General features: G+C 48.2%; 1 protein-coding gene across 1 annotated transcript in view; it reads left to right on the top strand.

Moving 5' to 3' along the window:
• Positions 1 to 19816, top strand: part of MROH7 (maestro heat like repeat family member 7) — a 45450-nt gene that overhangs the window by 468 nt on the left and 25166 nt on the right. Inside the window, 11 exon segments of the mRNA XM_041772789.1 lie at positions 1 to 762; positions 8182 to 8255; positions 11740 to 11823; positions 12972 to 13051; positions 13263 to 13392; positions 15251 to 15346; positions 15873 to 15977; positions 16191 to 16326; positions 18473 to 18585; positions 18971 to 19147; positions 19580 to 19734. Of these exon segments, the coding sequence (XP_041628723.1) occupies positions 1 to 762; positions 8182 to 8255; positions 11740 to 11823; positions 12972 to 13051; positions 13263 to 13392; positions 15251 to 15346; positions 15873 to 15977; positions 16191 to 16326; positions 18473 to 18585; positions 18971 to 19147; positions 19580 to 19734 (1912 nt within the window).

The raw sequence follows: 19816 nt of genomic DNA, 5'->3' as shown, positions 1-19816 counted from the left end.
CAGGCAAGATAGCTGATTTGGGTCAGAGTAACTCCAACCCTTCCAGGTCTGAGGCAAATCCATTTATAAGGCCCTATTCAAGAGAAGCCCTGGTTGTGGGCCAGTGCGTCTCCAGGCCAGGCTCGAAAGCACTCCTTATTCCAGCCTCAAATTCTTCTCTGGACCGGGATTCCAGCCAGATACTTGGTGTGGGCTCAAGAAACACCTCCAAGCTGGACCTACAAGCAGCTTCAGGTTCTGTTGGGACCCTGATCCCAGATATCAATGAGACCATCACTGTGGTTTCACATAAGATCTCTGGGTCTGTCTCAAAAGGAGCCTTTGGTGCAGCCTGGAACACGAGTTCCAAGGGAACCATCAATGTGGCTTCAAATGGTAATCCCAGGTCTGACTTGAACATGACCATCACTCAGGCCTCATGCTTGACCCTAATTCCTGGCTCCAGTGACGGTATCAGCCTGCACTCTAGTACCCATGGACCCAATTCTACCCTTTCTCCACCCTCATGCATGACCCTGATCTTGGCCTCCAATGAGACTCTCAGTCTTGGCTCCAGCCTTATCTTCAGTGACACCTCCACCCTGACACTGAGCAGCCAGCAGGATTATTCTGAGGACAACAGCATCCATGCCATACCCTTGGATGGGAATCTGGAGAGTTGGGGCGAGATGGTCAGCCCTGAGACGGGCCAGTTCCCTCTGGGGTTCCCCACCTGTAACACCACAGACAAGGACACCACAGCCTTCCAACACATCCCAGAGGGTGAGTACAGCAAGGGTGACAACCCCAGAGAGGGCACTACCCTGGAAGAATTTTGTATTCAGACTCGTAGGACAGGGAGGCTAGAGAAAGGAAGAGGGGAGAGGAAGGAACAGCATACAATGGACAGGATGCAAAATATTAGTATACACAAGCGATCTAGTGCTCAGCCTCTGCTTGCTGTGTGACTTGGGACAATCTACCTAATCTCTCTGAGCTTCAATTTCCCTAACTGAAATATCTCCATATCATAACGATTTTATTATGTCTAAATTATGAGTCACATAACTATACATTTCTTTCAAAATGTACGCCTCTTTCTCTCCAGTTAGATTTCAGGCCTGTCTTCTCAGGTTCAAATCTGACCAGTGGAGCAGGCAGGTTCTAGGCTCAGCCAGCCTCTGTTGAGTGTTTGACATCCTCACTTGGGTGAAGCCTTGAAATCCTGTCTGGAGCCTGCACCTCACTTACCTGGGATATGCAGGAGTTCTGTAAATTAATCCCTTAACAGTTTTTGATGTTGTAAACATCTTTTTCCAGTCATTTATATCTCCAGATATTTTTTGTTTGTTCATACACCAATTCCATATTGTGATTTTTAAAAATAGACCATGGCTTTGTAAACCTGTGTTTTCAGAGGTGCAGTATGTATCTGGTAGAGTGAGAATTCCTCTTTGAGGTTTTTAGAATTATTCTGAGGACAATAACATCCACACTGTGTCCTGAAGGGTATTAGTAGACCCTCTTTCTTCCATATACATTTTATTTAAAAAGAAAAAAAAAACTTTTAAAGATTTTATTTTATTTATTTTTAAGATTTATTTATTTATTTATTTATTTATTTATTTATTTATTTATTTATTTATGAGAGAGATAGAGAGAGAGAGAGAGAGAGGCAGAGACACAGGAGGAGGGAGAAGCAGGCTCCATGCCGGGAGCCGGACGTGGGACTGGATCCTGGGACTCCAGGATCCTGCCCTGGGCCAAAGACAGGCGCTAAACCACTGAGCCACCCAGGGATCCCAAAAGATTTTATTTTTAAGTAATCTCTACACCCAATGTGGAGCTCAAACTTACAACCCTGAAATTAAGAGTCACATGCTCCATCCACTGAGCCAGCCAGGAGCCCCTTCCATGTGCATTTTATTTTATTTTATTTTTTCCAAATATGCATTTTAGAATATATTTGTCTAAGTCCTCAAAAAGTCTTTATTGGGGGATTCCTGGGTAGCTCAGTAGTTTAGCCCCTGCCTTTGGCCGGGGGCGTGATCCTGTCAACCCGGGATCGAGTCCCATGTGTCTCTGCCTCTCTCTCTCTCTCTCTCTCTCTCTCATAAATAAATAGATAAAATCTTAAAAAAAGACTTTATTGGAATATTCTTAATTTATCCATCTATTCAAGTTTTCCTTTTATAGGATATATTCTTTGCTAGAATTTTAAAAATTCTCCATAAAGGTCCAGTGCTTTTTTTTGGTAGGTTAATTCCTAGGTACTTTGTAGTTTTTATTGTCATCATGAAGCATATCTTATCTTCTAATACAATTCTAATTTTGTGCTGGTGATGCTGATGATATAGAAGAATTTTATGCAAGTTGGTTTTTTCTTTAAGCAGCTGTATTGAAATTTACAGAACCATAAAATTTATCCACTTAAAGTATAAAATGTAATGCTTTAAAAATATACACAGTGTTATGCAGCCATCACCACAGTCTATTTTAGAACATTTTCATCACCCCAAAAAGAAGCCCTATACCCCTTAAATGTCATCCTCAACCCATGACCCCCAACCCCAGTCAATCACTAATCTACTTTCTGTGTCTATAGATTTTTCTACTTTGGACATTTCATATAAATGGAATCATGCAATATGTGGTCCTTTGTTTTTTTTTTTATATGTGGTCCTTTGTGACTGGTTGCTTCTACTTAGCATAATGTTCTCAAAGTTTATGTTGTTTTTTTTTGTTTTGTTTTGTTTTTTGTTTTTTTTTTAATTTTTATTTATTTATGATAGTCACAGAGAGAGAGAGAGAGAGAGAGGCAGAGACACAGGCAGAGGGAGAAGCAGGCTCCATGCACCGGAAGCCTGATGTGGGATTCGATCCTGGGTCTCCAGGATCGCGCCCTGGGCCAAAGGCAGGCGCCAAACCGCTGCGCCACCCAGGGATCCCTCAAAGTTTATGTTGTATTGCGGATCAGGACTTCTTTCCTTTTTATGACTGAATAACATTCCGCATTTTGTTTATCTATTCAACAATTGATAGATATTTGGGTTGTTTCTACCTTCTGGCTATTTTGAATACTACTACTATGAACATCCATGTGTAAATTTTTATATGGATATGTCTTCATATCTCTTTGGTACATACCTAGGAGTAGGATTGCTAGGTCATATGGCAACTCTGTGTTTAAGTGTGTGATTCAATGGCATAGTCACACTCACAGTATTGTACAACCATCACCACTATTTAAGTTCCCAAACTTTTTCATCACTCCAAATAGAAGCTCATACCATAAAGCAATAGCCCCCCTAACCCCTCTCTCTCCAGGCTCTGCTAAACTCTAATCTGCTTTTTTTTCTCTTTGAATTTACCCACTCTAGATACAGCATGGAAGTGGAATTGTGTAATATTTGACCTTTTGTGTCTGGTTCATTTTGTTTACCATAATGTTCATTTCTGCTGTTGCATGTATCAGTACTTCATTTCTTTTTATGGTTGAATAAAATTCCAGTATGTGTACCACATTTTATTTGCCCATCTACCCATGGATGGACACTTGGGTTGTTTCCACTTTTTGGCTATTGTGAATAATGCTGCTATTATAAATTGCAAGTGCCTGTTTGAATTCTTATTTTCAATTCCTTTAGATATATACCTAGGAGTGAAATTCCTGGATCATCTAGTATTTCTATATTTAGCTTTTGGAGGAACTGCTAAACGATTTCCCAGAGCAGCTGTACTATTTTGCATTTCTACCACCAATATACAAGAGTTCTAATTTCTGCACTATTAATCTCTCCTTGCCAACACTTGTTATTTTTCTCTTTTTGAATATATATACACATATATTTTAAGATTTTATTTATTTATTCATGAGAGACACAGAGAGATAGAGGCAGAGACATAGGCAGAGGGAGAAGCAGGCTCCATACAGGGAGCCCGATATGGGACTGGATCCCGGGACTCCAGGATCACGCCCTGAGCCAAAGGCAGATGCTTAACTTCTGAGCCACCCAGGTGTCCTGAAAATGTTTTTACAATAGATATCCTAAAGGCTATAAAGTGGTATCTCTTCATAGCTTTGATTTACATTTCCCTAATGATGACCGATATTGAACATCCCTTCATGTGTTTATTGGCTGTTGTATCTTTGTGGAGGCCGAGAAAAATTAAGGCCATCCCACCTAAAGTTTAGCATTAGCACAAGTACAGCCATTTTGGCCCCTGTGAATAAGAGCTGAACTTTATGGGAAAAACTGCAGAATGTCCTCAATGTCCTCGGCAGGTAATCCCATATCAGAAAGACAACAGAGCTCAGAATTGCCCTCAGCAGAGAATCCCATATCAGAAAGACAACAGAGCCCACGCCCACGGTAGAAAGTCTCATATTAGAATGAGAACAAAGCTCAATGCCCTTGAAAGCCCCACATCAGAATGTAAACAGAACTTGGAGAAATTCTTCCACCCCTTCTGAAAATCCCCTAGACCAGCCTATAAAAAACCCAGCTGTAACCCACTTTGAGGTCCAAGTCCCTGCTCCACTGTGTCGGGTATACTTGGACCCAAGCTCGAGCTTGCTAATAAACCCTCGATGCACTTGCATTGGTGTTGGCTCCTTGGTGGTTTCTCGGACTCGCAATCTTGGGCACAACAATCTTCTTTGGAGAGATGTGATGTATATTCAAGTCCTTTGCCCATTTTCAAATTTGGTGGTTTGTTTTTTGTTGTTGAGTTTTAGAAGTTCTTTATATATTCTGGCTTACTAATTCCTTATCAGATAAATGATTTACAAATATTCTTTCCTATTCTGTGAGCTGTCTTTTCGTTCTCTTGATAGTGTTTTTTTTTTTTTTTAAGATTTATTTATTTAAGAGAGCAAGTGCATGCTTGCATGAGTATGAGAGGGGGGAGAAGAGGAGGGAGAGGGATAAGCAGACTCAGAGCTGAGCTCTGAGCCACCCATGATTCTGCAATCATGACTCAAGCAGAAATCAAGAGTCCGACACTTAACTGAGCCACTCAGGCTCTCCGATACTGTTTTTGATGCACAAAAATTTTAAATTGTAAAAAATATTTATTTATTCATGAGAGACACAGAGAGAGAGGCAGAGACATAGGCAGAGGGAGAAGCAGGCTCTATGCAGGGAGCCCAATGAGGGACTCAATCCTGGGACCCCGGGATCATACTCTGAGCCAAAGGCAGATGCTCAACCACTGAGCCACCCAAGGGTCTCCCCAAATTTTAAATTTTGGTAAAGTCTGATTTTATTTTTTCTTCTATTGTCTTTTATTTTGGTGCCATATTTTTTTATAGAAGATCTTTTTTTAAAAAAGATTTTATTTATTTATTCGTGAAAGACACACACACACACACACACAGAGAGAGAGAGAGAGAGAGAGAGAGAGGCAGAGACAGGCAGAGGGAGAAGCAGGCTCCATGTGGGACTTGATCTGGGGTCTCCAGGATCAGGCCCTGGGCTGAAGGCGGCGCTAAACCGCTGAGCCACCTGGGCTGCCCTCTTTTGGTGTCATATTCATGAAATTATTGCCATATCCAATCTCATGAAGGTTTCCTCCTATACTTTCTTTGAAGAGTTTTATAGTTTTAGCTTTTAAGCTTAGTCTTCGAGTCATTTTCATATATAGTGTTAGGTAGGGGCTCAACTTCATTCTTTTGCATTCTTTTTCCCCATTGAATGGTCTTGGCACCCTTGTCAAAAATCAATTGACCACATATATAAGGGTTTATTTCTGTGCTTTCTATTTTATTCCATTGGTCTATATGTCTGTCCTTATGCTAAAACCACACTGTCTTGATTATTATAGCTTTGCAGTAAGTTTTGGAATCCGGAAGTGTGAGTCCACTTTTTTTTCAAGATTATTTTGGCTATTTAATGTCAATCTTTTCTTCTTATTATTTTTTAACGTTTTCTTTATTTAAGTAATCTCTATACTCCATGTGGGGCTTGAATTCATGATCCTGAGATCAAGAATTGCATGTTCCTCCAAGTTAGCCAGGTGCCCCCAATCTTTACTTTTTAAAGGGAACATTTTGTCTTTGCATTTTTAAAGATATTTACTTATTCACTTATTTGAGACAGAGAGAGCATGCACACGTGGGTGCAGGCTGAGGGAGGAGCAGAGGAAGCAGTACAAGCAGACTCTGCCCTAGAGCATGGAGGCTGAGGTGGGGCATCCCAGGATCCTAGGATTACCACTGAAGGATTACTACTGAAGAGTCAACGCCCAACCAACTGAGCCACCCAGGCAGGCTTTGTCCATTTGCATTTTTAAAGACAACATGTTTTCAAATTGTATTAGCCTCTTAAAAACTTTGTCAAGATATATAACACAGTATCAATGAAATATGTAAAGTGTTCAACTAATCTCGAGTACAGCTTGATTAGTATTTACATATGTATACATGCTGGTAACTACCACACAGATCAAGACACAGATCTTTGCCAGCACCCTCCCTTGTGACCTTTTCCATTCAATACTCTTCTCCTGAGGCAAGATCTCCCAACCTTGGCAGTACTGACATTTTGTGTTAGATAACTCTTTGTTGTGTGGATGTGGGTTCGGACAGGGGAGCCAGCTGCTAGCATTGTAAGATGTATCCCTGGACTCAACCCAGTAGATCCTAGTAGCACCACCACCATTTGTAATAAATGTTATGTAGAGGGTCACCTGGGTGCCTCAGTGGTTGAGTGGCTGCCTTTGGCTTGGGGCGTGATCCTGGGGTCCTGGGATTGAGTCCTGTGTCAGGCTCCCCACAGGGAACCTGCTCCTCCCTCTGCCTATGTCTCTGCCTCTCTCTGTGTGTCTCTCATGAATAAAGAAATAAAATCTTTAAAAAAAAAATGAAAAAAAAATAAATGTTTTGTGGAGAGGTACTTCAAAACTATGTAAATATTTCATTCTTCATCAAACTTTCAATTTATTCATGTACTTGTTTATGTTAGTATAGACTCATGATTTCTTAGGTTATTCAATGAATTATAATCTGTTGCTACCGTTATTTATTATGATACTCAAATCATCCCCAATTTGACCAGTGGAATCCCTTCAAGTAAGCTGTTGTGTTCCTTTGACATGTCCCCATCATTCTTTGAGCTCTCTTCCTAGCTTTCCAGTACAAGATATCTCAGGCTTATTCTATACTTTTCTGCCCAAATCCCAGACTCAGCCACTTCTCCAAGGAGATTTGTTCCTTCTAGTGGAAAATGGTACCCACCCAGAAGACAAGATATTGGAGCAAGCCATGTTCACTACTATTGGTGTCTCTGCTTCTATCTATTGGCTCCATCCTCCAGAAGCCTCTGGTGGCTGAGGTGGCCCTGAACCAAGTTCCGGGCACTCACAGGCCTTCAGAAGGAGAGAGACCCATTCTCTTTTGGGTTCCCCTCAGTGCTCTTGAATAAGGGGTTCTGTTGATCCTGTTCAGCCAAGTGCTCATCTCTGGGCCAATCACCGGGGCTGGAGGCATGGGATGCTTTTATTGGCCATGCTTGGGTTCCAGGCCCACCCCTATCTGAAGAAGGGGTGATGGATGGGCTTCACCTAGCTATGTGGAAAGGGTAGCCCACAGGGGAGAAGGGCCTCTTTCTTTAGAAGAACGATGAGGAAATCTAGGGCTGACAAAACAGATATCTACTATAACAAATCAGAGTTTAATTACACATTGTGATAACAGCTGAAAGAAGAGAGTAGGATGATGCTCAAGAGGGTTGTACTGAAAGCCTCCTTTACCCTGAAGATCTAGGAGGCCTTTCTGAGGAGTGGCAGGCAAGTGAAGATATGAAGAAGGGGAGCCCTAGCTGGGCAGTGGGGTGTGGTAGCAGAGTGGCCCAGGTGGAGATCACCTGTGCAAAGGCCCTGATGAGGGGGCAGGTTGCCCTGCTCCAAAGGCAGACAATGTGGCCAGAGCATGGTGAGAGGAGTGCAGCAGGAGGTAGCCCCGGGGAGAGGGCCAGGGGCACTGATCCTGTAGGGACTTGAGGGCACTGACAAGAATGGTGGCTTTATGCTCAGTGGATAGGGCGCCACTGAAGGCTGTCAGGGAAGAGAGCTCAGTGTGGCTGCTAGGGGAATAAGGACTGGAGGGGCCCTGTGGGGGAGTGTGAACAGGACTGAGGCACCAGCTCTATACCCACATCTTTACCTTCCTTCTTGTTTCCTCCTTGAAACTATGACATTCAGGAGCCTTCCATGAAGTAGCCTCCTGTTTGGTGAAGGTGCCAGGGAAGAGAGACAAAGACAGCAAGATGGCTCTGGTATGCTTCCTGCCCCACCCCCAGCTGACTTTCCTGGGATGCCTCCTCCCCCGCCTCCAGTCCCATTGCTCCCTGTTTCTCTGCCCAGCTCTTCTCTTCTCCTTGGGACTCATCACCAGCTGGTGTACACTATACTTTACTAGTTCATCTTGTTTTTTTTTTTTTTTGTTAGCCTCTCACACTGGAATGCATCCTCCATAAACCAGGGATTTTTTTTTTTTAAAGATTTATTAGAGGGAGAGAGAGAGCATACCAGTGGGGGGAGGGACAGAGGGAGAGGGAGAAGCAGACTCTCTTCTGAGCAGGGAGCCAGACGGGGCTTGATCCCAGGACCCTGACCTGAGATCATGACCTGAACCAAAGGCAGATGCTTAACTGACTGAGCCACCCAGGTGCCCCTAAATCAGGGATTTTAGTCTGTTTAATTCACAGCTCTGTTCCCAGCATCTAGACTGAAGTACATCATAGGTGCTCAATAAAGATTTTTAAGCAACTGAATCAATTGTGAGAGGATCTCTTAAAGATGAAGAAAGGCAGTAAATGGCCTTTTCAGGACATAGTCCCAAACCAGGTATTGCTTTGGGAGACCAGAGAAAGCTGGCACCTGTAGGACTTGGTGAGGGCCAGTAGGGGCCTACTGGACAGGCTAGTGGATGTGAGTGCAAATACACATGCTGTGGGGGAGACTGGCTGGTGGACAGAGCCTGGAGTTGGGATTCACCCAAGCCAGGCCATGCAGGAGGGAGGTCCTGCTCTCAGGCTGCTCCAGTCCCTGGGGTGTCCCAGGGTGGGGCATGGGGAGAGAGTGACAGGACTAATAAGAGGTCTTGCATTTTGGGAGCATACCAGCCCATGACATCCCTCTGGCTGTTCACCTTGCTCTTGACAAACTGGCCTTTCTCTGCTTCTTACACGTGCCATGCTCCTTCCTGCCCCAGGGCCTTTGCACTTGTCTTTTCTGCCAGGAAATTTCTTCTTAGCTACAAAATGGGCATAATAAAGTTCGAATAAGGTCTGTGTTAATGTATGCACAGCACTGAGCAAGGTGCCTACAACAAATAGGGTTTATTACTGTAGTCATTCAACAAATTTTGTTGAGTCCCTACTACATGCAAGGGATCATTTCAGGCAGTAGAAATACAACAATGAAGTAACATTCTAGGTTGGGGAGATAGGCGGACCTTTCCCTAGTTCTTCACATGGTTACCTCTTTTATTTTTTCTTCAGTGCAAAAACATGTTTTTTTGTTTTTTCGTTTTTTTAATAGCACAGGGACAAGACCTGTGGGCAGAAAGAATAGTCTTTTTTTTTTTTTTTTTTTTTATGGTTACCTCTTTCTTGTCATTCAAGACTCAGCCCAAATATCGACTCTTCTAAGAGGTCTTCCATGACCATTCAGTCTACTAGCTATCCCTCTATCATCATTTTGGCAGTTTAAGGTACCAGTTGTTACGTAGCAAACCACCCCAAAACTTAGTGGTCTAAAAGCTCACTCTGATGGGGAAATAAGGACCAAGGGGCCCAATTTCTCATGATAACTGAAATTTTTGAAAATTTAATTTTTGTTTAATTTTTGAAATTTTAATTTTTGTTTAATTTAATTTATACCATGTTATAAGTGAATAGGTATTATATTAGTTTCAGGTGTACAATGTAGCAGTTCAACATTTAGGTACATTATTACCAAGTGATCATCAGGATAAAGGTAGCTACCATCTGTCTAGCTACCATCTGTCACTATGCACCTATGCTGTACGTTGCATCCTTGTGTCCTAATTATCTTATAATGCGAAGTTTGTACCTTTTAACCCCCTTCTTCTATTTCACCCAGCTCCCCAGCCCCCTCCCCTCTGGCAACCACCAGAATGTTTTCTGTATCTATGAATCTGTTTGTGTTTTGTTTTGTTTTTTAGATTTCACATATAAGTGAAATCATACGGTATTTGTCTTTGTCTGACTTATTTCACTGAGCACTATAGCCTCTAGGTGTATCCATGTTGGTGCAAATGAGCCAGATCTCATTCTTTTTTATGGCTAACATTCCACTGTGTGTGTCTATATATAAAATCTCACATACCTTCTTTATCCATTCATCTATTGATAGACACTCAGATTGCTTCCATATCTTGGCTATTGTAAATAATGCTGCAATCAACGTACTGGTGCACACATCTTTTAGAGTGAGTGTTTTTCTTTTCTCCAGCTAAATACCCAGAAGTGGAATTACTGGATTGTATGAGAACTCTGAAATTGTCTGGGCTCAGCAAGGTGGCTCTTGTGCTCTCCTGCTGTAGACAGGAGCAGGGGCTGGAACATCGAAGATGACCCTCATCTTCCACATGGTGCCATCGTTCCATGTCTAGCTGGGTTTCCTTGTAGTGTGGTGGCTGGGTTCCAGAAGGAAAAGGCTGCCAGTTGCCTCACGGGCTAGGCCAGGAATTGGCACGTCATCACTTCATGGGATTCTATTGGTCCAAGCAACTGGGAGGACGAGCCCTGGTTCAAGGGCTCTCTGTCCTCTTGGTGGCAGGGGCCAAGAACTTGTGGCATGTCTCACCCACCACACTGCCCATCAGGTTCACTTGTTTTGTTTTTTTCACTATATGGAATTAGTTCATCTATTTCATCATTTTTTCTTCTTTTACCTTGAGATAATGAGAAGTCATAGATTAATTAGACATTGATAAAGGTATTTCCTCTCTCAGGTGGCAGAATGCCTTGCTCTGACTAGGATGTGCCCTTAAGAGTGGATACGAGAGTGGCACCTGCGTGGCGCAGCCAATTACACGTTTGCCTTTGGCTCAGGTTATGGTCTCAGGGTCCTGGGATCAAGTCCCCACATTGGGCTCCCTGCTCAGAGGGGAGCCTGCTTGTCCTCCTCCCTTTGCCCCTCCCCCTACTCTTTCTCTCTCTGTCTCTCCCTCAAATAAATAAATATTTTTTTAATAAAGATTTTAGTTATTTATTCATGAGAGACAGAGAGAGAGAGGCAGAGACACAGGCAGAGGGAGAAGCAGGCTCCATGCAGGGAGCCTGACATGGGACTCGATCCCGGGTCTCCAGGATCATGCCCTTGGCTGAAAACTGTGCTAAACCGCTGAGCCACCTGGGCTGCCCAATAAATAAAATCTTAAAAAGAGAGAGTAGGTACTAGAAACCTTTAAGAGGTATTACTAATGGTGTGATTCCAACTGGAGGCATCAGCACCTCTTCCATCCCATCAGCTCCTACCCCTTCTCCCTCAAGAGAGGGAGAGTACTTTGCAGAGCCTGAAATCTAGTCCTCCCCCAAATGCTGCCCTTTGGGGATTATCCACAGCCTTCCCAAATCTGCACCCCACCCCAAGGGCCCCCGTGGGTTCGCATGTCTCTGGAACCAGTGCTGGGGGCTGGCAGCCGGGGACAGGTGCGCGGAAGCTGGTGGGGGTGTGCAGGCAGCCCCTGAAGGTGGCGGTCAGTGTGGTTCTCACCCTGCTGTCTCCAAGGTGGAGAATGTCATCACCCTCCAGAAGTGCCAGGATGTGCTAGAAGCAGAAGGAGAGAAGAAGACCATGATGAAAAAGATGATGGTGTGGGAACCTCGCACGGGTCTGTGGCATTGGGTGGGTGGAGGTGGGAGTCCCAGTCCACACACTGGTGAGACAAGGCTTGAGGTGGGAGGACTGAGGAGAAGGCAGGATGCTTGGATTTGAGGCTCAGCCCACCTCTGACTGCCCTCCACCTCCCTGAGGGAGCTCAGCAAGCTACTTTCTTTCTCTGAGCCTGGCTCTTGTCATCTCATCAGCACCTGAGGTAATGCCTGAGCACCAGCTGGCTTGTTGGGAGGACACTACCCAGTGGTTAGACTGCTGTAGGGCCCTAGGCCCCTGGGAGCAGTCATTATTATTTAATACATTCTTTTCCCAGAAATTCCTCCTGGTGGGAAACATTCAAGAGTTTCCCTCATTGTTTTGCAAAATACATTCACTTCTCAGTCATCCACTGGAATGGTTTGGGCCACTGAAATCCTCAAAATTATATTTAGCTTTGGGTCCCTTAAAGATAAAAGCCTTGCCTTGGATAACTTCATTTCATTGACATTAATTGAGCACCTATTGTATGTAGAGGCTAGATCAAAAGTGAGAAGTAATTAGGTCATTTTTATTTTATTTTTTAAAGATTTTATTTATCTATTTGAGGGAAAGAGAGAGAGAAAGAGAGAGAGAGAGAAAAAAAACAGCTGGGGGAAGGGAGAGAGAGAGAGAGAGACAAGCAGACTCCCTACTGAGCATGGAGCCCCATGTGGGGCTCGATCCCAGGACCCTGAGATCATGACCTGAGCCAGTCAGACACTTAACTGACTGAGCCAGCCAGCTGCTCCTTGGATGTTTTTAAAGGAATTCAAGTGGACCCCCTTCAAGAGCCATTCATGGTGTTTTCTGCTTCAGGCCAGTCTCTGGCCTAAGTGTGCCTCCTTACCATGAGGCTGCCAAAGCAGTTCTTGCTGGGCCTTGTGTGTAGGGTGCAGCCGGTTGGGGTGCGGGATGTTTGTGGTGGCCTTGAACTGGGCTCAGGATGGGAATTGAGTATAGAGCTGACTCTCCCCACAGAGGCCCTGCACGGTTCTGTCCAGGCTGGGGGCTGTCACAGCTTGTGCCCTATGCTGAACAGTGGCTCCCATCCTGGGGGTTTGCATGGCCTCACCCCCCTCATCGGCCCCCTGTGGTCCCCCATCCAGAGGCAGATCCAGGAAGAACCACTGGATTCCCTCTCCAGCACCGTCCGCTGGCAGGCCATGGAGACCCTGACCCAGCTGAGGTGTCCACAGCCCCTCCCCAACCCCCTGCCCCTTGCCCCCTTCCCTGGGCTCCACCTGCCTCTCCTGGGGCCTGGCCTCTGTACCCCACCCTCTCCTGTGCCTTTGCCTTTCCCCAGGCCCTGTGCTCCACACCCACTTCCCTCCTCCAGGGCCATAGAGCCCCTCCCTCCCCCCTCCCTCACCACTGGCCCATCTTTCTCTCTCTGCCAGTCACACCCAGCCCATCCTGGGATGGCAAGAACGGTCAGAGCTGGTGGACACGTGTGTGAAGAGTGTGTTCTCCCTTCCATCGGTGCAGGCCATGCAGGAGAAGGACGAGGCCAAGGCTGAGGCCATACAGGTGAGTCCTTGGGGCTCCCCACGTCCTTAGACTAGGGTGCATTTCTGAGCTCTCAGAGGGGAGAGAAAGAGCCTTCTAGGAGTTGGATGCGAATCTTCACCCTCCTACGCAAGCTCCTGGCCTGAGCAGGCACTTGATAAATATTTGGTGAATGAGTGTATCTTTGGAATAAGGGATTGCTCATTTGGGGTGCTCTGTCCACTCCTGGGTCCTGCCCTGAGCGAGGGATGTGAGCATGTGTTGGCCTGGCCCTCGGAGGTGGCCGGGATTGGGAGGAGGAGGGCTGAGGACCACGTGAGCTGGGGTGAGCGTAGAACCTCAAGGGGCTCATGTAAGCATCTTCCAACCTCTGCAGGGTTGTCCCAGGAGAAGTAGGTAGAGGTGACCTTAGTGTAGGAAGTTGGATCAGTGGGGGAGACTCAGGGAGAGGAGTTTCAGCCAAGAGGGAGGTGCATTCCTTCATCCTTTCATTCAGCAAATACAATGCCCACTCCAGAAGTACCAGAGGGTGGGGGATATAGTAGAGGGAAGGCAGCGGGGAGCTAGACATTGTCAAAGAATCATGCAAATAAATGCAAAATTGCAGCAGTGGTAAGGGTTGCAAGCAAGGAGTACTTGGTGCTACAAAGAGCCTAGAATGGATGTCCTGGCCTAGGTGGGGGTCAGGGGTCATGGGGCTGTAGCTGACAGGTTAAAGAAGAGCTAGTTAGCTGGGAGGGGGAGTAGCAGAAGGAAGGGCGTGCCGGGCAAAGGGAACCGCCTGTTCAGTGGCCTGAGGACGGTGAGAACATGGTGACTCCAAGGATGACAAGGGGGCAGCGTGGCCGGAGGCAAGAGTGCTGGGAAGCAAGGCTAGAAAGCAGTGGTGACCAGGCCACCCTTGAGGGCAGCTTGAGGGCTCTGGGTCCTGAGGGACAAGACCCAAAGGCGGCCGGGGAGTGGGGGGGGACACACGACACCCTGGTCCTGGGAAGCGCAGGCAGCCCTCCTGCAGTTCCAGGCCCGGACAGCAGAGGACAGTGCTGCACAGCGATGGGCCAGAAGGAGGAGGGAGGTAGTTGGCAGGTGGGGTGGGCTTGGTAGTGGTGGTGTAACCTGGGTGTGCGCAGACCAGGAAGCCTGTACAAAGACAACCTGGGGGACAGACAGACGTGAGGAGCTGGCAGACGGAAAGGAGGCAGGGGACAGAGGGTCTTCCCAGAGGGGCTCAAACCCCCTCTTCAGCCTACAGCTTCCTAAGACAATTCTGGGACTGTGGTGTGGCCAAGGGAAAGGGAACCCAGGTGGGGGAGACGTGGCTCCCTGGAGGGGCCACTGGAAAATCTATTTGGGTCTAGGAGAAGCCATCACAGAACTTCCCAGAGACAATAATAAAAGTGAGGCTGGCCCTCCCGTTTACCTGGCTCCTACAGTTCTAGCTGCATTTCCCACCCATCCTCTCATTTGTTCCTCACCATGTTGTGTGACTTTGGACAAATGTTTTTCTCATTGGAGAGAGAAGTGAGCACGGGAGGGTCAGAGGGAGAGAGAATCCTCAAGCAGACTATGCTAAGCGTGGAGCCCCATGCAGGGCTCGATCCCAGGACCCTGGGATCACGACCTGAGCCGAAACCAGAGTCCGATGCTTAACCGACTGCACACCCAGGTGCCCCCACCAATTTGTTGATAAGGAAACTATAACCCATGGTGAGAGAGAAAAGTGTCCAATATCATACCTTAAGTTAGTCTCTCAGGTGGGGCCAGAAAGCAGTCTGAGTGTCCCTCCTCCCCTGACCCAGAGCAGGGTGCGGGTACAGGGCTGCTGGGGCCAGGTCCGCTCCAGCAGCCCCCTAGCAGCTGGTCCTCCTCCTGCCCACAGAAGCTTTACCAGCAGACCCTGGATGCCCTGCAGACCCTGCTCAACGCCCTCTTTGTTGAGGACCCCACTCCTGCTGGGCTGAAGAGCATCTTGGAGGTATGGGGGTGGGAGGAGCAAAGGGACAGAGGGGAAAAGAGGAGCGGTGGGGGGCTGGGTCCAGATGGAGCAGTTTGACTTCAGGATGTCATCTTGGGCCAGTGCCCCCCACCCCAGGGTCCCTACTACAGGTCCTGTTCCAAGCTCCACCCCTTGGCTCTCTCCCTGTCCCCCCCCTCCCCGCCCCCTGCAGTGTTCTGGCTCTAGCTGTCCCCATAGCTTTGCCTTCTCCCTTCTCATCCCTGTCTCTCTTTCTCCTCTATCCTCATGACTCGCCATCTATCATCTCTCTCCTCGCTGACCTTCGTTCTCCCTCTGGTCTCTGGTCTTAGCCTCAGCTCCTGGGCCCCAGGGCTCCCTCTGCCCCAAGAGGAGGAGGAGGCGGAGGAGAAGGAGGAGAGGGCTGTGGACAGTTGCCTTTGTGCCCTGGCAGCTTCCTGCTGACCGGTAAAGGCTGACTGGCCCACTCAGGCATCAGAGGGTGGCCTCCAGCCTGGAGCTCTGAGTCTCCCCCTTGTCCTTGCAGCCCCTGGGGCCCTGGATGAACTCCGGGAAGGCCCATGAGCGAGCACGGGCCGTGAACAGCAATGTCTCTGTGTTGAATCACACACTTCTGACCCTGCCTTTCTTTGTGAGTGGTCCCTGGGAGGGGAGGACGCTCTGAGGAGGGAGAGTCTTGTTGGCTCTAAGGGAGCTGGTGCATCTGTCCAGAGATTCCCAGGTGGCCCTTGTCATCTTCAGAGGGCTCTGCTCTCAGGGCCCGACCATCGAGCTCTGTTCACTAATTGCTGTATAAGATTATTGAACTTCTAAGACCCAGTCCCTGAAGTTATGACACAAACAGATGTCCTCGGGGTTCCCGGCGCTGGGACTTCTGCTGGGGAGGCTCATCCTTCGCATCGGGGATCCTGATGAGGAGATTGGCCGGGAGGCTCTGGACGGCATCATCATCCTCTACACCATCCTGGAGCTCCAAAAACGTAAGCCCTTTGGGGTGCCTCTCAGGCAGGGCTTCCGAGCAGGTGCTCAGCCTGGGAATTGACCAGAACCTTGGCAGCAAGGCCCAGGTAGATGGAGGCCAGCACCGGGTCTGACGGGGTCTGCGGAAGCCGGTGTGAAGCCTCAGTCCCCACAGGACCAGAGGGAGGCTACAAACAGCCCTATTTTGATTTAAACAGTCCTTGTATCTGATCCCCTCTTCGTCCTTCCAAGTGTTATCTGTGACTCTCACTGTCACATTCCTGTGACGGCACCATGCACACCTAGGCGTGATGGCCCCAGTGTGCTGAGAGCAGGGCAAGTCCATGTCATAGTCACCATGCATTCCCAAGGGCTAGCCCTGGGCTGGGCACATGGTGGGTGAATATTTATTCAATGAATGAACAAAAGACAGGTCCCATGTTAGAATCTGGAGTGGCTACAGCCTGTAGGTGGGAGAAGCACCTCAGATCCTGCTTTAGGGAGCTGGTGGTATGAAATGGGCTGACCCAGGCACTGGCATCGTACCTAGAGGTGTGCAGTCTCAGCAGCTTCCTGCCTCCTTCCTTTCCCCATGGTCCCAACCCTGCCCACGGGCCTTTGGCATGTTGTTTAAGCTTCCCTGGCTCTGGGGCAGAGTGACCTGGCAATCTGAAATCACATTTAACTAGGTATCCTATATTTTATCTGGTGACCCCAGCCCCACACTGTTAAATTCTCAAGGATGAGGTGGTTTGTGGGGGTCCCCTGAGTGTAGGCAGCAGCCAAGCTAGGCTTTGAACTTGGGTCTATCTGATTCCAGGTCTCAAGCTTCTTTCCTTTACAAATGACCCACACACTTGGTCCATATGGTCCCTCTGCTTCAACAGCCCTTCCTTGTGTTGATGCCCTGCGTACTCTGGGGGGAATCCAGGGAGGACCCAGGCCAGGCTGCAGTAAGGCCTTAGGAAATGAGCCTGAAATAGGTTTCCTCAACAGAAAACATGAAGCCACCATGTTCCAGATCTATGCTAATTACTGAAAACACTGCAATGAAGTTAAATAACCCTCCCTGTTGGGTTTACCTTCTTGTTGTCAAGAGACAGTGAACAAAATAAACAAGTAATACATATAGTGAAGTCAGATAATGATGAGTACTAAAGAACACAAATCAGAAAAAGAGGCTTGGGACTACCAGGGTAGGGACATTGCAGTTTAAAAGAGGTATCACCACACACCCACCAGAACAGTGAGAATCAAGCTGACAGCTCACTGATGGGACATGAAGCCTCTGGAACTCTCCTGCATTGCTGGTGGGCATATAATTGGGCCCGCCTGCAGCCTGCAAAACCGTTTGGCAGCATCTCCTGAGGCCGGACCTATGCCTACCTTAGGACCCCGCAAATACACTCCTGACCGTGTACCTAACAAATGTGTGCATACATTTCCTGAAAGGCATGGGCAAGACATACCAGAATGTTCTTAGCAGCACCGATAGCTTTTTAAAAATGACCGAAATGTCCATCAGAAATAGAGAGGGCAGCCTGGGTGGGTCAGCGGTTTAGTGCTGCCTTCAGCCCAGAGCGTGATCCTGGAGACCCGGGATCAAGTCCCACATGGGGCTCCTTGCATGGAGCCTGCTTCTCCCTCTGCCTGGGTCTCTGCCCCTCTCTCTCTCTGTGTCTCTCATGAGTAAATCAATAAAGTCTTAAAAAAAAAAAAAAAAGAAAAGAAATAAGAGAGAAATAAATGGTAGTGTATTCACACCACAGAAAATGACGCAGCACCACGTACCAATGAGCTAACGTGACTTGCGACAGCATGGATAAATCTTACCCGCAGGTTGTTGAGGGAGAGCCAGGCACACAGGAGAACATACTACGTTAAGTCCAATAGCAAGAAATCTAACCTGTGGGTTTAGGGGTCAGAATGGTAGTCGCTCCGGGAGGGGGAGGGGGCAGGGGACTAAAGAGAACAAAGAGGAGCTTCTAGGGTACCCATTATGTTCTGCTTCCTGACCTGGGTGCTGGCTACCTGGATGTGTTCTCTATGTAAAAATTTGTCAAGCTGGTTTTCTAGGATTTGTGTCCTACCTCCATGTTTAACAAAAAGTAAAAAAAAAAAAAAAAAATAGAGTGGTTGGGCCTCACTGAGGCTTCTTTCTTGCAGGAACCAGAGATAAGGAAGAGACCAATAAGGAGGAGCTGTATGAGAGCAACAAGCGATTCCTGGGGCCCTACAACCCTGTCAGCCCATGCCAGAACATTCTGCGTGTGATCGCGGTGACTGCCGGCTGCCCACCAGCTCTGGGCCTTCCTGGGAATGGGGAGGGCCCACCCCAATCTCTTCTCCCCACTTCCATCTTTCCAGGCTCATGTCCCCTTTAAGGAAGCTTTCCCCAACCACATGGGCCCACCCCGCGTGCCCCTTCTTCCTCTGCTCTGTGCCCAGAAGCACATTATCCCACTCTGGGGGCAGGATGCATGTCTCCCCTTCTTCTGTAGCTCCTCCCCACCGTGTTGGACACCCACAGAGTATACATGCCTGGCCCTGCCGACTTCTGTGTGGACCTGGTGGTGGCTGTGTGTGTGTGTGTGTGTGTGTGTGTGTGTGTATGGCTCCCTTAGGGTACGTCCAGGTGTCAGTATCTCTGTGCTTTTGTTTCAGGAATTCGGAGACTTCCTGGGACCCCAGCAGGTAAAGGACCTGTTGCTCGCAGCCCTGGAAGGCTTGAAAGGCAGCTCAGAGACCCGGGGGAAGGACTCTGGGGAGATGATGCAGCTGGCCTCGGAGGTCACGCTCAGCTCCGTGCTGGAATGGTACCGCCACAGGGTGCTGGAGGTGGTAAGGCTCCCTGGGGGCAGGGGCTGAGCCGGAGACCGCAGGGGCCTGCTCATCCCTTGGGACCTGCCATCTGGCAGTGGCAGGGTGGGAGGAACTGGAACCCCTAGGCGCGGGGGCAAGGCAGGGGTGGTGTGGCTGAGTTCTAGGTGCCCCCCTTGCGGGTGAGAAAGAACTCACTGATCTGGTGGGGGTGGGGAGGGCAGTGAGGACAACTGGCTCTCCCAGGGAAGGAGCAGGTGCGCTGCTCCCCCCCTCCCCTTCTCTCTCCTGGTGCCCTCCTCTCTCTCTCTTTTTTTCTCTCCCCTCCCTGGCCTCTCTATCCTGTCACCCCCACCCCCTTTCTCCTCCTGTCTCCCTACTCTCCCCTTGCCTGCCTTGACCTTCCAACCGGACATCTGCCTGCTGCTCACGACTGCTCTGGCTCTGCCCCAGATCCCAGAAATCATGCAGGGCATCTATGTGCAGCTGAGCCACATCCAGGAGCCACGGGCCCGCGAGGTGGCCCTGCTGCCCGTCTCCCTCCTGGCCAGCTCCTTCATGACCGAGGTGGTTGTGGCCCTGCTCACATGCCCTCTACCACTAGACAGGTACCAACTGGGGGGCTCCTGCCACCACACCTTAGAGGGTTGGAGCAGCCCCCATCCTGGGCTGGGTACCTGTCCTTCCACT

This window comes from Vulpes lagopus, chromosome 10 (genome assembly GCF_018345385.1).
Source record: "Vulpes lagopus strain Blue_001 chromosome 10, ASM1834538v1, whole genome shotgun sequence".
Lineage (NCBI taxonomy): Eukaryota > Metazoa > Chordata > Mammalia > Carnivora > Canidae > Vulpes > Vulpes lagopus.
Note: the sequence above shows the minus strand (reverse complement) of the source record. Positions and strands in the feature narration are given on the sequence as shown.